Below are 17182 nucleotides of genomic sequence, written 5' to 3'. Positions count from 1 at the left end.
TCCCGTACGAGAACCAGCAGTTAGGAATAGAAAAGGAGTACATAGGAGTTACAACGAGAAACCTAGGAATAAGGGTCAAAGAGCATAAATACGATATTAGAAAAAGATCTAACGCAACAGTTCTGGCCCAGATGGCTCAGGCCCAAGGATCCGTAGTTAGATGGGAGGATGCGGAAATCATCAAGCAAGTGCACTCCCCAACTTTAGCGAAAACTGCTGAAAAAATGGAAATATATAGGAGCAAGTTAGATGAAAAATGTATAAACGCCAGAGATGCGGAGGGCCTACCCTCAGCATGGAAGTACGCCGTTCAAAAACTTAAAAAACTTACAAGTAGCTCTTGAATTGCGCCATATCCGCAATTGCATTATGGGAACCATAATGATTTTTATTGGTTAAAGGATAGTGGCTTATAATAATAATATTTTATGGTTGTATGTTATTTATTTTTACATTTTTATATTTTTACGCTTTTATTTTAATTAGTTGCTACGTTATCGGTATTTATCTCTCTGAATTTGAATTTGGTGTTCTATTTTTTGTTATTCCAAATTTCGAATGTTTAAACCTGAGGATGATCTATGGAGTAGATCGAAAACGTTAGTTTTTTTAATAAAACTCCCTTGGCAAAAAATAAGGTGTTTGTTACTTGAATAATTATTTTGCCAAGTACGTTTCTGTTCAATATCACTCACTTCTTTATAACCTCTTCTATCTTGTCCATGTTCTCTGCACATCCCATCAGAATTATTTCACATCCTACAGCACATCCTAATGTGCTGTAGGATGTGATGTAATCCTAATGTGTATATGTGTGGAGCCAAAAGAACTATTAGCTCCTTTTGTCCCCCCTTTTAAAACTATATGTATATCTTCTTATGAGTCATGTTCGTTTAACCGTCACTATCTCAGGACTGAAGAGGGGCATTAAGTCCAAAATGCATATCCATCCACACCAATAAAACAACCTTCTTCCTCTGAAAGTGTTCCTGTGTGATATGTTCTCAACAGCAACATTGTGCTAAGAAAATACATGAAATATTCTTATTTTAAGCTGCTAAGCATTTTAAAAAAAATCACATTCCTTGTTATTTTAATTGGCATGTTTTGTTTTTATTGTAGATGCTGTAAATGTAGGGAAGATTTCATACTACCATTTGACAGCACTTCCCCATATACTACACATTTCTGTTTAGGACAGTTGTCAGCAACTACATAGGAAAATCAATATTTCATGTATTCATCACAGTGTTTTCTCTTTTTCCTCCCTGCAGAACTGAAGACTGTGCCCTTTCAGTGTTCTGCACCAAAACATTACACATGTCTTGAGAAGTGCTTGGTGATTGATCACTATTTTACTGTACTGGCTTTCAACCATTGATCCATCTGTTTTTTTGTTATGGCAATGCAGCACTTGGCGATCTGCCTAGTGAGGATACCTTCTGGGAGGTCTTTTAAAGGTAACTGGCCCCTATTTAGGTGTTAAAGATGTGAAAAAAACCCAGAAAACGCCATGTGGCTAGCCCGTCCCAACAAGGAAAGAACCCAAGACTGAACTACCAGTGTTCTGGGAACAAAACCACTCGGCCACTGGTGGGCCAAAGCACTAATCCATATCTAATTGTAAATAAATTTAGAAATTTTACTTTTGAATTAAAACAATGATAAAAATTACTGTACAGAAATTGATATTAATTAATAATAAAACATGTATAATCATGTGGCAGCACAAAATGCCTGCAAATTGATTAAATTAAATATAAAATAAATATCATAAAAACTAACTAAAAACTCTTTTGTTTCCTTCTTAATTTCTGACTCCATCGAATTTTATAATTTTTTTGGAATAACTAAAAACTTACATTTAAACGTGTAATGTAAACAAAATTATAGAATTTAAAATGTTAGCACCAGTAGAATTGTAATAATACAGTAGACCCCCCTATAATTACGGTTCCTATAAAACTGCGAAAAAATTGCGATGGTATCCGTAAAAAAAGGTAAAAAACTCCTATAATTACGTAAAACGTCATCGGGCAGCCGAACTACTTTCCCGCCGTCCGTAGCGCCACGCTACGGAGAGATTTCTATCGTCTGGACAGTATTATATAAATTATATATAAATTAGGTACTGTACATATANAAGCCACGCGTGTTTTTCGTGCCCTCCTCTGTCAAAGCTCTGCTGTAAGATTATGTATTCAACACTAAAAGTTTGTATTCTTATTCGGTTGCAAAATTTGTACTTTTGGTTCATTATTTTTGGTTCATTACGATTTCATCTAGCATCCTAAATCAATTTCCACCAATTACCAAATGGATAAAATCTGAACAGTGGTTGTGGGTTCGGGCCTCACCAACGGGCGAGCCACGTGGGTTTTCTTCACTTGTCTAATATCTAAATAGGAGCCAGTTTTCCATGGAAAGTCCTTCGAGAGTCATCATTCCTTGGCAGATTAATCCAAGAATCGGGTATTTTGGTTGAAGTTGAGATACACGACTTACGTCCACTAATCTTGATATCTAAAAAAATACAGTCGACCCCCCTATAATTACGGTCCCTATAATTACGATTCCTATAAAACTAAAAAAAAATATACGTATTTTGGAAATGTTGAGTCGGATTAGTCTAGAATCAATTAATTTTATGGAAGAAAACCTTTCAAACAGCCGTAGTCCGTAAACTTGACACGTGTCGGGCTGTGATTGGAAGGACTCTTAAGAAATTGGATTCCTAAAGAATGGAACGTATCTATGATCTTATAGGGGGGGGTCAACTGTATAATGTTCAGTAAGTTTTGTGTTGCATGTTTATCAAATAGTGGTGCCTTAGTCAGCACCGTACTATTACATGCAAAAACTTTTTTATCGAAAAGTGTTGGAGGATGGACACACAAATATAATAAAAATATAATTATGTTTTTATTTAAAACTAAGAATCAAGTGCTGTGATGTTGCCAAAGGCCTCAACACAGAATCCAAATATTCTTATAGTACATCTTCCATTATTAATTTTTTTCATGTACCCCTAAACCACCAAGCATGTACCCTCAGTTGGGAATCACTGGTCTAAAGCCTAATTTACACAAAGCATAAGCAGCTGACATCATATCTTGTGTAAGCCTGTATTGTCAAAAGCTTAATGATTTACATTAGGAGTACTTGAGTATATTCAAACCTCTCTTCACCAGGGATGTGGAGTCTAAGTAGAGTTAGTGAAAATGGACTGATTCCAGCTCTGATTCCATTTCTTTTATTATGTACTTTATATTAAGTTCCTAATAGAAGTGTTTACTTCTTATCTTTTATTACAGGAGCCTCTTGTAATATAAGATCCTATTTTATGATAATTCCCCTACTTCACAATCTTTCTTTGCATATCACTAATTTACTGTTGATTTTCTTTTCAGAAACTTATATTCAGTTACATTCTGTGTTAACTAATTCTAAATTTTTATTGTGAAAAAACCTATACAAAATGGCTAAAACAACTTAGATTTAAACTAGTTTTAAATTGGGTAGAATAACTAATACAGTAGAGTCTCGAAAACTTGGCCTAATGTGGACTGAAGGGTGGCCAAGTTTGTGAAAATGCCGGGTATTCAGAAATGGGGTTAAAAAAGGATAAGTATGCGTGTTTCCTCAGAAAATACTGTACTGTACTTGTATGTATTGTTTGCTTGAGAATACAACAGAGAATAAACTGCCCAAATACCCTTAAACAAAAGAAAAGACTGTACATACTGTACTTTATGAAAGCACAGAGCCTTTACTACATGAAAATGAAAATTAATGAATACACAGTGTATAGTAATTTAACTGATAAGACAAACCTCAGAAAAGCATAAAGCTGTCTAGAATGAAAATTATCTAGCCGACTTTGCAAAAACTGGCTACTTTTTTTTAAAGAAATGAGTAATGTCCTGTTGTCTTCTGCACTGCACTCTGCGTTTTGCTGCTTCATCACGAAGACGACGAAGGAACAGTAAGTCCATTACCGATGCACCTTGTTGTTCAAAATACTGAAGGGCGGTTTCGACAGCCTTTAGTCCCTCACTATGTGATATTTTAGGAGCTTGTACAGTGGAGTCCTCAACGTCAACATCTTCATTATTTTCCAGCATTTTTTCATTAACTGTGACAGCAGCAATAATTTCTGCATTGGACATAATGTTTTGGTCGGTATCGTTCTGGAACCACTGTTCGATGTCATTTTCATTGGCTTCTGCACATCCAGGAACTCTTTTCAGGAGGTTGAGTAAGTTTACATTTTCTGCATCATCATGTTCAATGAACTCATTTCCCTCGTGATCAAGAAGTTTTCGCCAGGAACGAACTAGTATTAATGACTCTAACTCATTCCAGGCGTCTGCCACCCAGCCAACAACATCCAATAGGTTAATTTTCTTTAAGTTCTGGAGGATAAGACCTTGATCATTATCGTTTGCAGAAAGAAGGGAGGATAACAGCTTGTGCCTATATCTTCTCTTGAGACTAACCAAAACTCCTTGGTCCATTGGCTGGCATAACGCCGTCACATTGGGTGGTAGAAACATTGCTCGTATGTCCCCATTTTTTAACTCTTCAATGTCTGGATGCAAAGACGCGTTGTCCAAAATCAGAATAGCCTTCCTTGGCAGGTTTTTAGATTTTAAAAACTGCTCAACCGATGGAACAAATACTTCATGAAACCATTCTTTGAAAATTGCACAGCTCATCCAGGCATGTGACTGGTTTCGATACCAAACTGAAAGTTTACCCATTTCAATGTGCTTAAACGCACATGGTTTCTTTGATTTTCCTATGAGACCAAGCTTTAATTTGTGCTCACCTGTTGCATTACTGCATGCTAGGATTGTTACCCTCTCCTTGCTTGTTTTAAAACCTTGGGCTGATTGTTCTTCCTTGAAAGCAAGACTTTTCGCTGGTAGCAGTTTATAATTTAACCCTGTTTCATCACATTTGTACAATTGCTCTCTGGTCAAACCTTCAGCTTTGATAAATTTCTGAAAGATTTTTTTAAACTGAGACATACCCTCTATGTCCCCAGATAGTTTTTCCCCACAAATACTAAGCTGCCGGACTCCATAGCGTTTCTTCCAGCGATCAAGCCAGCCAGTGCTTGCAACAAATTTAGGATCGTTGTCTTTTTTAAATTCTTCGTAAAATTTCAAGGCCTTCTCTTGCAAGATTGGCCCACTAATTGGTGTGCCCTTCTTTCTTGTTTGGCGAAACCAAATGTAAAGTGCTTCGCTTACCTCATTAAAGTCACTTTCCTTCATACTTTTCCTTTCTTTCAATGTTTCTGTACACATTCTGCTAACACACCACGACTCGATTTCTGTCCGCTTCTTCTTCCAGTCTCTAATCGTACTTTTGCCAACTCCCAAGTCCTTAGCCACTGCACTGACACTTTCTCCCTTATCCAATCTCTTTAATGCCCTCAACTTTTGTTCCATAGACATGTTCACTTGTTTTCTTTTAACAGAAGATGCCATCGCAGAGTACTGTTGTTGTGATGGAATCGTTTAGATGTACTGTTTCCGCACTTTTCCTCTTTTTCACACAAGCAATGGTTGTTGCCGTAGAAATACGGATCGAGAAATGACCACTAGTTTTGAAAACAGAATAGATGATTGGCCGTCGATCATTGGACGATTGCACGGACCTCCGATAGGACTATGAAGTGCTCATTGGTCAATCAGCACTATCTTCATTCCATATAAAAAGATTGAGTTTAGGCGGGAGAGTTAAGTTCGCCTAAATTCGTTTTCGCCCTGCCAAGGTGTGGCCGAGTTATCCGGACTGCGGGTTATCGAGTGCCGAGTTTTCGTGACTCTACTGTAACATGTTATAACTAGATTTTTGTAATATATTGTTTGATTTCTTCAAATCTGAAAATAAGCAAATTAGAAGTACTTTACAAAATATACAAAGTACAATAAATGTAAATAAGAGGATGACCATCAAATTCATATCTACCCTAAGAAATTGTAACAGAAAATATTGGACATTTATTCATAAAATATGAACAAAAAGCTAAGAGGAGATGCAGAATTTGCAAGGTCAAACAATGAATTAATAAAATATTTCTCTCTTTATAATTTCAATTACAAAATCAAAAAAATTAAAAGAAAAAGTCTAGAAAATAATTTTTTATAAAAAATAACAAAATGAATTAATTAAAATTGATTAGTAAAATATGTAAATATAGCAGTAACCCATTAAAAATGGCAATAAAATAAATAAAATCTATCAGTCGTTTGGTAAAATTGATAATTTTGTTAAACTTAATGGTAAGCAAAATCTCACTATTAAGCAGTTTAATTTTTTTCCTCATCAAAAATGATGAGATGAGATAAGAAATTAAAAATTATGTTTTTACTTAAAGGTATACAAGCTTTACAAACTACATTTTTTTTATCGTGTCATTTTCCATAAAGACTTGTTTCTTAATAATTTGTCACATTATCCCAAATTTAAAATGGCCTATAAAGTTCTTATTATTTCAGAAACTTATAACAAACATCACAAAGCTCAATATGTATATAGAAACATCACCAAATACTCGCCTAAATAATTGGGCAATAACTACTAATTTAGTGGTTATAGCCGATTATTTAGGCAGTCATTTGGTGATGTTTCAGAAACTTAATCCTAATTTATCCAATTTTGTTAACCTTTAAATTTGGACATGCACCATCTGCCAAAATTGTTATATTTGATTTAAAACTTCTGGTGAAGAAAGTTTTCTACCATGAATAATTCAAAAATATGTAGTTTAAAATATGTCTAAAGAATAAAGCTTCATACAGCACACCAGCCTATAATCAATACAGAAGGAAACACGAGAAGTTATTAATTAGTTGTATATAAATTTTTGGGTGTGGTAAAGATTCACATATTGGCCGCGTTCGGCAGACCCAACAGTTGTAACCGAACAAATTGGTAGCCCTTATGAAGCAACCTGGATCTGCAGAACGATGAGTGATGAATGTGTTGGAACAAAAAGCCTCATCAGTCAGTTTCAGATAGCAATAGTTAGCGTAAATAAAAGATTCCAACAAACGTGACGTTAAAACATCAAACACATTCCAAAAGAACGCTACCATAGAGGGCGTTCAGCAAAAAATATACTCAACAGCTCCGGAACTGTTGAGTCTGCTGAATGCAGCCATTGTTTCTTCTCTTGTTATGAAAAAATAAAAAATCACCATTAAAATATGAGTTCATTCAGACATTTATACAAATATTAAAGCCAATTTAAGGACTGGCCATATTATAAGAAAGAATTGTTACTTTCTGATTAAATATCTCACCAAAAATTTCTGAGTTTTTGAGATAATTTAATGGGTCCTGAACTCTCAGTTCAAATTTTTTGCTTCTTAAGATTCTAATAATGACCAAGAGGAAAAGTACGGATTATCCTGACGTTGAATTAGCAATTCAATTAATCTTTGTATGGAATAATACAAGTATTTGTATGTTTGGTTCAGATACACGAGTTCACTACCCGGAAGATTATCATCATTTAAAAAAAAAAATGCATTAATTTCTTATGCATTAAATTTAGAAATATCTTACGTATTGTGCTAAATCCTGTATGCTTTTAGGATCTGGTATAGCTTCTTCATTAGTTTTTTTATTAGCATCTTTTTTCATCTCTTGACTTTTCTGCACCTGTGTTTCGTTCGCTGGATCCGCCATTTTGATTAGAAACAGCGACGCTTAGCAGGAATTTATTCAAAGAATTATTCGATTGATGAGTAAACGAAAAATCATAAACAGTTAATTAATAATTTCATTAAAAATAATTACGAGTATATTAGATAGACTGTTTATTATACTAAATTGATTTTATAAGAACGTTAATAATAAATATTAAAATAATATTAATTCAAACGGAATAAAATTATACTATATAACATTTATTACGAATTAGGTGCAATTATAATATTCATCGGTATTATAAATGTTTTTTCCGAAAGAGTTCGCTAGAAGCAAAGTATGACCACGAGTACACGTTGTTCAAACGGGATAAAATAAACTTGTGTAACTATGGACGAAAATAATTCTCAAAATAAAAATTTTTATAGTATTTTATTACCTACGTATAACGAAAAAGAAAATCTACCTATAATAGTATGGCTGATTATGAAATATATGACAGAAAGGTATGAATAAATAATTGTTTATTATTAATCGAGATTAGTATTTAATTCTTCTTGACAAGAAACACTGTAAATACGATTTGATCTGTAATTTTTATTTATAAATTACGATAATATATAAGTTGTAAAAATATAAAAATATATCACAGGTTTGATATAATATCAGTTATGCGGCTTGTCATTTTTATTGAATAATTTTATTTGTTGAATTTTACAGTCAAAATATAACATTAATACATTCATAACAAACTAGGATTTTAGTTTATATAATATTCATTGTATATTTTTTCCAGAATTAATAATTGATATTGTCAACAAGTACTTGTTTTAACACAATTTTAATTTCATCACTTTCATTACTGGTTTAAAATTTACATGATTTACATTACAGCATTTAGATTACTGATTAAAAATTTCATTGGCTGCGTTCAGCAGACTCAACAGTTCCAGAGCTGTTGCATATTTTATTGCTGAATGCCCTCTACAGTAGCACTGGTTTGGAACATGTTTGGTATTTTGACGTCACATTTAGTAGCATCTTTCATTTATGCTACCTATTGCTAGCTGCAACTGACCAATGATGGCTGCTTTTTTGTTCGGAAGCATATATCGCTCATCGTTTGGCAGATGTAATTACGTAACAGCTACCGATTGAAATGCTTTTGCTCAGTTACAACTGTTGAGTCTGCTGAACGCAGCCATTATCATCTATCCACTATTTCAATCAATTAGTATTGGGTCAGTTTAGTTAAAATTCTCCATTTATCCTATCCTACCATATCTATTTACAATCCTCTTTCAGTTCCAATTGATTTCTCAGTTGATTTAAAAATTTATAGAATGGTTATTTCTATTATCAGTATAATAGCAAAATATATATTGCTGTTTAAAATTAAATTCATTATTAATGGAATTGTCAACTGCAGTATGTATTAATCAGTGGTGTGCCGAGAATGGACTATGGCATGGTTGTTCAACTTTTTTTCCTAATGGGCCAAATTAGGAATTTAGGTATATTCAGTGAGCCACAAAAGTACTTTATATAAATGTATGCTTTTAAAAAGTTCAAAATGTGAATATCAAATTTTAAAAACAAATATATAATTACAAAAATACTGTATTATTTATTGACAGTAAAAAAACAAATTATACTCACACAAAATAAAAATAAATTCAATGCGATTTTTGACATTTCCTTCCTTTTATAATATTGTCAATATCTGCTTTTATAGTAAGCCACAAAAGTACTTTATATAAATGTATGCTTTTAAAAAGTTCAAAATGTGAATATCAAATTTTAAAAACAAATATATAATTACAAAAATACTGTATTATTTATTGACAGTAAAAAAACAAATTATACTCACACAAAATAAAAATAAATTCAATGCTATTTTTGACATTTCCTTCCTTTTATAATATTGTCAATATCTGCTTTTATCTTACTAGTCTTTAAAGATTCTAAGAATGTTAGTTAAATGGGAATTACTCAACCTATTTCTCTTAGCAGTTTTGATGATTTTCACTCGCAAAAAGAATTGTTTACAACAGTACTGTATGTACTAACCCACATGCATAACAGTTCTCTAGATAAAACAGTTTTTGAACACAATTATGTCATTATGACTTCAAAGTGTATCCAGTGAAACAGGAATAATTTTTACAATATACTTTACCAAAATAAATGATAATATACCTAAAAAAATTTAGGGTGCAGTGGGCTGCGGGTAGTCGCATTAGGCTAGTCCCCTACATTCTTTGAAGTACTGTCTAAATATTATTTTTAAAGCATTGTATTTGAAATCTTTCACTTGAAAAATGTGTATTTTTCCCATCTGGCCTCCCTTCCTTTACGCTGAGTTGAACTATTCCCGTGAGCCAACCTGAACACTCCTCAGAGCTCCTTTAGTTAATTCATCGACAGGACTAGCTTGCAGACATGTGTTCCCATTGTACTGTTATATTCAAAGGAATATCATATATAATAGGTAAATGCCTCACCTCATTTTTATTTCAGAGGTTCAATGGAATTAAGTTAACTCTATTCTGTCAAATCTCACAACTCTGTGAGAAAATGTTTATCTTCCTGTTTATCAATTAATTTATTTATATAACAGGCATTGTCTTGAAACTTTTTCACTAGAAAATAGACACTTTCCTCTGTTTTATAGTACAAATTTGTAATTTTGTATTAATTTTTATCTACAGCAATTGATTATGAAAATTAATTATGTTCAATTACATGTTTTTTTTTCTACAATACTTTAGTTAAATAATTAACAATACATAATTTTGTTTTAAAATTATTCAATTTTAAATAAAAATTTAATTTTTTTTCTTAGTGAATATGATTTTGAAATTATAATTGTTGATGATGGAAGTCCGGATGGTACTTTATCTGTAGCAGAACAATTACAGAAGATTTATGGAAATGATAAAATTGTAATAAGTATCTCATATTTATTCTATTAGTGATAATTATGCAATTTAAATTTTAAAGAAATGAATTTTAGTGTATCATGTTTTTTTTTAGTCCTAAAAACTTAATAATTCATACATTTATTTTATTGTGTGTGGTTTTACCAGAGTAAAGTATAGAGTACAGTCGACCCCCCTATAACAGTTAATTCCATTTTATATGAATTCCATGTTGTACAAGTCACTTAGATTTTACAAATACGTGTGCCGGGCTGTGAACTGCTCACTTAGTTGTAAAATCTAAGTGACTCGTACAACATGAAATTCATATAAAAACGGAATTATCAGCAGTGTTATAGGGAGGTCAACTGTACTTGCACTCCAGACTTTTTTAGCTGATCAATTGCTAATGTGCATGACTGTGTATTCTCATTTTGTAACAGACAAAAACAAACGATATCTTGAGTTTATTGTACAATTAATCATCTGGAATTGAGTTAATTTAGTTATAATTACAAGAAGGAAAAAAATAATTTTTTATAATTGTTTTTTGAATAAATTACTGATAACTTAGTGACAAAATTATCAAAATGGCAAAAAGTTATGAAATATATTGTTTAGCTGTCAAGTGCCTTAACTGTAAAGCAGCAGTTCCCAACTTATTTTTTATCATGGAATCCTTTTCACCTTAGTAAAAAATGTTGGAACCCTGACAATATTTAACCCGGCATGAATGAGGTGAGAAATTGTCACACCAGCTATGAGGTGGGTAGGAGATACCCGAAACTTCGATGCAGAATTTTTTATACTATAATTGTGTAAAAAGTATTTTTTCACTTGGGATAATAAAAATAGTATCTATTCAACAAGATGAGTAAATAAAATATTATGTTTAATATTGAAAAGCATTTTTTTAATTGAAATAAAGTGTCTATATTTTCCTTGAAAAACTACAAGTTTTGGTAGTTTAAAATTTTTTTGTATAAAATTCTAACAAAATTACAACTTATTTGGTTAATCAACATAACTATAGTATATTTCAATTATAAAAATAGAAAAAAAACTAAAAGTTCTTATGAGATCAATTTGCACAGCACCAACATTACACCTACAAATCAACACAATCTCCACCATAAAAATTGCATGCTTCATACATATTGGCTTCTCACACTTCGAACAGCAATGTTTTGTTTTTCTATCTGTTTTTTTAGTACAGGCACCGCACCTGACATATTTACTACCCACTTTTTTGGAAACAGGTAATGAAGGTTCTCCCAGATGATCAGTAATCACTTTCGAGTTTCCCTTGGATAATGCATGTTTTGTTGTCTAATGCGAAGACTATCATCTGAGAAATCTAAAAATACTATAAATAACTATAACTCATAAACTTACTGTTAACTCAAAAATGTAACATCGACTATGAGGTTGGGTGTGACGTACCCCAGTCACCTTTGCTCATGTGTATCTCCCGCTGATGCAGGCGCAACACTAAACTCAACACTGCACCTCGTCTTCTACTCCCTTATCTCCAGCTACTGTGACGATAGGATTTCCATGACAAAAATAACATTAAATAATCTGCCTTTAAAATCTTCTTGGGTATGACATACCCCGCCTCACTCACGCCAGGTTAAGATTATAGATAAAATAGCAAATAAAAATACCAAAAACAATTTATTGAAGAAGAAAAGCAGATTAATAATGGAAAGTAAATGTTATTACTTAATTCAAACTGACAATTAATGTGAAGGATTAAACTTTTTTTTCAATATTTTAAATAATGCTACTGCCTATATTTGTATCTTCATTGGTAGCTGCCTTTTCAGTCTCCTTGTTACTAGAAACATTTGAAGTACTTGCTACATTTTTTCTTCAAAGCTCTTCTCTCAGCCAACACTCCATGGTATTTTAATTTGGGATATACACAATATTGAAAGCACTATAAATCTATACAATTCCCACTATTTTATTATATTGAAAAAATATCACAAAATGAATGCAGTGCAAAACTAATAATCTTTGACTAATATGTCTGCTTGTATGCTGTATCATTCTGTTCCAACACACTACAATGATGGGACATTAATTAACCCCTTCACAAGCATCTGATGTGAGTGTCCTGTCACTGGTATCGAAATATGTACAGTATCATCAGACATCTGACTGGCCACTCTTATCATTATATTAAATAGGTTTGCAATGCAGTACAGATATCGACAAATTAAAGCATGTTTAACGACTATTATTATTTATACATTAGATACTTTTTAAGGTTACTTTTTAAGTGATTTTCTAGCTTTGGTTTAAGTTTTACCATTTTTATGGTTTTCATTATTTTGTCAAACATTAAATCATGATTTTGGTTTGTTCTGTTACGGATAAATCAGTCCCTGTTGTTTACTGTATAAAGTTATACATAACTCTAACATGTATATAGGATGTCATAAGAGGATTTGATCCAAGACTAGAACAATTGCACCTCATGTCCCAATTCTGTATTGGCACATTCATACATCACTACACTCAACAGATTTTATTGTGGAACCTTAAATTTTGTTGGTGGAACCCTAGGGTTCTGTGGAACACAAGTTGTAAACTCCTGTTACTTTAAAGTGAAAACTTAAGATAAAAATATTTAAATTTTTTCATAATGCAGAAAAGTCATTTTACTTAATGTAGCAATGATAAAAATAAAGTAAATAATAAGTTAATAACTTAGAATATTAATTAAACTTTGTCAAGAAGTGTTTAATAGACACAGCTATAAAAAATGATAATTTTAAAATAAAATTGAATTTTGACATTTGGCAATAACAAATAATGGAATTGTAAATGATTATTGCCAAATGTCAAAATTTCTTTGTATGATTTGGAATTGTAAATATGTCAATTTTGCAGAAAATTGTAAAAAAGCTGAGGAGGGACCATAAGTCCAAAATGCATAGTATTGAAAATAAATTGATATATTAAGGCTGGTCATGTCTGATGATGGTGTGATAAGTCTAGAAATAAAGATGCCATCATAGAGCTCACCAACAGTTTAAACTAGACAAGAATCATATATTATAGTACTTACATTCTTGATAATTTATTGTCATATGTCTTCACTATTACAATACATGCAGCAATTTAACAAATTATCAGAATTTTTAAAATATCATTATTACTTACTATAATTTAAATGTTAAGTTTTTTATTCAAATAATGAAGTACAACAAGCCTACATTTACATTTTCATTTAGTGGAGCACTCCCTCTGACCTGTAGCATTAATTGCTACTGGCTTGAGGTACTCCTCTTTTAATTGACCCTGCTTCGCATATGCTTTGCAGGTAGTTAAGATTACATAGTCGCGGTCACCCGACAATTCTATTTTTTACATTAATTATATTTTTGTTGAGTAGAGTATTTGATGTCATTAATTTGACAATGAACTATGAGAGAAATTTTTATGTTCTGTTTTTATAACAAGTTTTTATAAATTCATTGAAATAATGATATATGTTAACATTATTTATAAGGCTACTTTTCCTAATAGGCCAATTGTAACCTTCTTTATTACAAACTAATTTTAACTCGTTTCTTACTTTTTCATATTGCATACAGTCAAATAAGATGTGTGTGGGTGTTTCACTTACCCCACAAATCTCGCAGTTTTCATCATCTCGATGATTAAATCTATAATGATATTTCGCAAAATCTCCATGACATGTCACGAATCTTGTGAATTTGTGTCCATTTGTAGATGTTTGTTATTTAACCTCTGGTTAATATCTGGTATGTATTCAAAGAGTTCCCTTCCTTTTGTAGTTATTTCCCACCGTTGTTGCCACTGTAATATGTATCTATTTTTGATTTCAGTTTTTATGTATTTTGTAGATATTTTTCTGTATGATTCCTTTGTTTTTAGATAACTAGCCTCTTTAGCCAGACTGTCCGCTCATTCATTTCCTTGGTCTCCAAAATGGGCTTTGCCCCAGCTGAACACAAGCATATTATCACTTTTCACAATATTTTGTCTTATATTATCTATTACTTCACTTTTATCGTTACCATCATTAAGAGCTTTTAATACAGCCTGGCTGTCTGTGCAAATAGTAATTTTTATATTTTTCTTCCTTTGACTTATCCAGTTAATTGCATGATTACCAAGCAGAATTGGTAGCAATAATGCAGTTATTGCTACCAATTCTGCTTGGTAATTTGTGCATCTTTTATCTAACTTGATTTTTTTATGATACTGTTTCCTATTTCTATAGTAATAAACATACAAGAGAAACGTCATCATATAGATCAGAGTTGGCATCATTTGATTTTGGGGAAGTGCCGAGTTAACATTTGCCAAATGGCGACTGCCACGTCGTCTGTCACGTTGGTCATGTTACTATTGCTTTTCGTATTTTCTGTATGTGATGGCGATACTTACACATTTGATAAAGATTTAGGAATTGCATTTGAATTTAAAGTTCACGTGGATGCAGGAAGAGAAGAATGTTTCTATCAAATTATTCACGCTGGATTGACGCTATTTGTTGCTTTCCAGGTAATGCGAGGAGGAGATGGGATGGCTGGATTTGCAATTCGTAATCCAAATGGATTACATGTATTTCCTTACCAATGGAAGCCTAATGCTGAATATGAAGAACAGAAAGTTGAAATATCTGGTTATTATCAACTTTGTATAGATAATTCTCTATCTCGATTTGCATCTAAACTTGTAAGTTTATATGTTAATTCCTTCAAGCGTGATGAATGGGAGAGTTACATCAAAGAATTAGAAGAAATGGATGTCACTGTGGCCAACTTTACGGGCACATTGAAGCAAGCCTACACTTAATACCATTGATAGGTTATTTGAAACTGATGAAATATGAATCTTAAATGAAATAATGTATGATGAAACCATTTTTAACGTAGGCTAATTGATATAATTCAACAATTAATGTTATTCTAATTGGATTGTGTTTGCAACCTCTGGCATTTATTTTCCACTTCATAGAATCAGTTTCACTGCCTTTTAAGAAAATTCAATAATGGTAATTTAAATGACTACAATTGTACTTGTATCTTTACACAATGATGCTGTAATGAAACAATATTAAGTGAAGACTTGCTATAATTAGAAACAGAGAAGATTGGGCTGATCTTTTCTTGCGACTTCGGTCAGTTGTGGCTCCTGGTTTCGTGTGCTTTTTCGTATGTTATTCTCGGAATACCATTTTAGTTTACACATCCGTGGAAAGAGCTCTTCAGCCCGGTTCGTATGGTATATTAATTATATAATTTTCTTAATTAGGGTGGGAGCTAAAGGATTTTAAATTTTGCAATTTTCAGTAGGCTCTTGCGGGAGGGGGATAAATCGGAAGGGACGCGGATTTGGGGGTTGTATTTACTATATCATTTTGTATTAGATGTGTAAATTTGGGGTAGATCGGTGTATTTTTAACGGTGATATAAGCGTTTTATTCTATAGCATTACCAGTTATGGAAATTTTCAAAAGTAACGAACTTTTAACGGTTTTGGTTAACGTTTTTTTTTTTTTTTTCATTTAATTTAAATAATAATAAAGCTTTAGTTAAATATTTATTGATCTCATTATATAAATATTTTAGATTTTAAGGATTTTGGGTTTTTTTTTTCGGGGGAATTCTTTTTCGGGATTTTAGTATTATATTTCAGTTCTCGGGTCATAGCTTGTAGGGTTCTTTGGTTTTTGTTTTGGTTTGTCTTTTATTCTTTGGTTTTCTCGGGCTCGAGCTCTTTTCACTGGGTTATTGTTCGAGGTGCTCATTGACAGTATGGACAATATCAGGAGAGAAATGAAATGTAACGATCCCAGGGTTGTTTTAGCACCCTTTGATGACGTTGACATCAATTCTTCGCAGACACGAATTATTTTGGCTGAAACACAAAACGACCGGGGGGAGCCAGCTGAGGAGGAAATGATTAGGGACAGTGAATTCTTACTTGGTCGTGTACTTGACCTCTGTCCGGGGAACACTAACTCAAGTATCAAAGTCAACCAAAGATTGGAATTAAGGAAATGTGCAAGAAAATTATATGGTTATCTGCATGAAATGTATGGAATAATTAAAGAAATCAGGAAAAATAAAAGAGGACCCACAGAGACACAAATGCCTAATATCCCACAGAAAACTTATGCGGAAATAGTGAAAACTACTAATAACTCAAGTTCTACAACCAAAATAATATCGAAATCTCTCTCATCTAAGATTAACAATGAGGGCACAGGTGGAACACATGCTGTTCTCGTTTATCCTTCTCAAGGGGCTCAAGAAGAGCACACTGACATAAATAACATTGTGAATACGATTATGACAGAGGTAAACCCAGCTAATATTGGCTTAAAAGTTAAAGGAGTCAGGAAGATAAGGAATGAAGGAGCTTGCTTTAGGGTTGGTAGCTACAAAGACGGAGAGAAATTATTGAAAGCAATCGAAAAGATTCCATCCACTAAAGAAAAAATTAGATGCCACATAGCTGAAGGACGGAAACCACGAATAATTCTTCTTAATGTCCCAGAATCTGTTGAAAATGACAGTCTTTTAGAAATGGTATACAATCAAAAC

The 17182-nt window shown here is 32.5% G+C and overlaps 3 protein-coding genes across 3 annotated transcripts in view; 2 read left to right on the top strand and 1 right to left on the bottom strand.

Annotated features, from left to right (window-relative positions):
• Window positions 1-3753: 3753 nt before the first annotated feature.
• Window positions 3754-5888, bottom strand: LOC111631865 (jerky protein homolog-like). The gene has a single exon (XM_023376203.1). The coding sequence runs from the start codon at window positions 5496-5498 to the stop codon at window positions 3894-3896; it is 1605 nt and encodes a 534-aa protein (XP_023231971.1). The 5' UTR covers window positions 5499-5888; the 3' UTR covers window positions 3754-3893.
• Window positions 5889-7963: 2075 nt separating this feature from the next.
• Window positions 7964-17182, top strand: part of LOC111631855 (dolichol-phosphate mannosyltransferase subunit 1-like) — a 45617-nt gene continuing 36398 nt past the window's right edge. The window contains 2 exon segments of the mRNA XM_023376185.1: window positions 7964-8174; window positions 10514-10613. Coding sequence (XP_023231953.1) covers window positions 8059-8174; window positions 10514-10613 — 216 coding nt within the window. The 5' untranslated portion in view covers window positions 7964-8058.
• On the top strand, window positions 14868-15997 carry LOC111631853 (transmembrane emp24 domain-containing protein B-like). Its single transcript, XM_023376184.1, has one exon. The coding sequence runs from the start codon at window positions 14937-14939 to the stop codon at window positions 15426-15428; it is 492 nt and encodes a 163-aa protein (XP_023231952.1). The 5' UTR covers window positions 14868-14936; the 3' UTR covers window positions 15429-15997.

The sequence above is a fragment of the Centruroides sculpturatus genome, unplaced genomic scaffold (genome assembly GCF_000671375.1).
Source record: "Centruroides sculpturatus isolate CEXI.00-Female unplaced genomic scaffold, Cexi_2.0 scaffold695, whole genome shotgun sequence".
Classification (NCBI taxonomy): Eukaryota; Metazoa; Arthropoda; class Arachnida; order Scorpiones; family Buthidae; genus Centruroides; species Centruroides sculpturatus.
The sequence above is the reverse complement of the archived record's forward strand: the minus strand, read 5'-3'. Positions and strand labels throughout refer to the sequence as shown.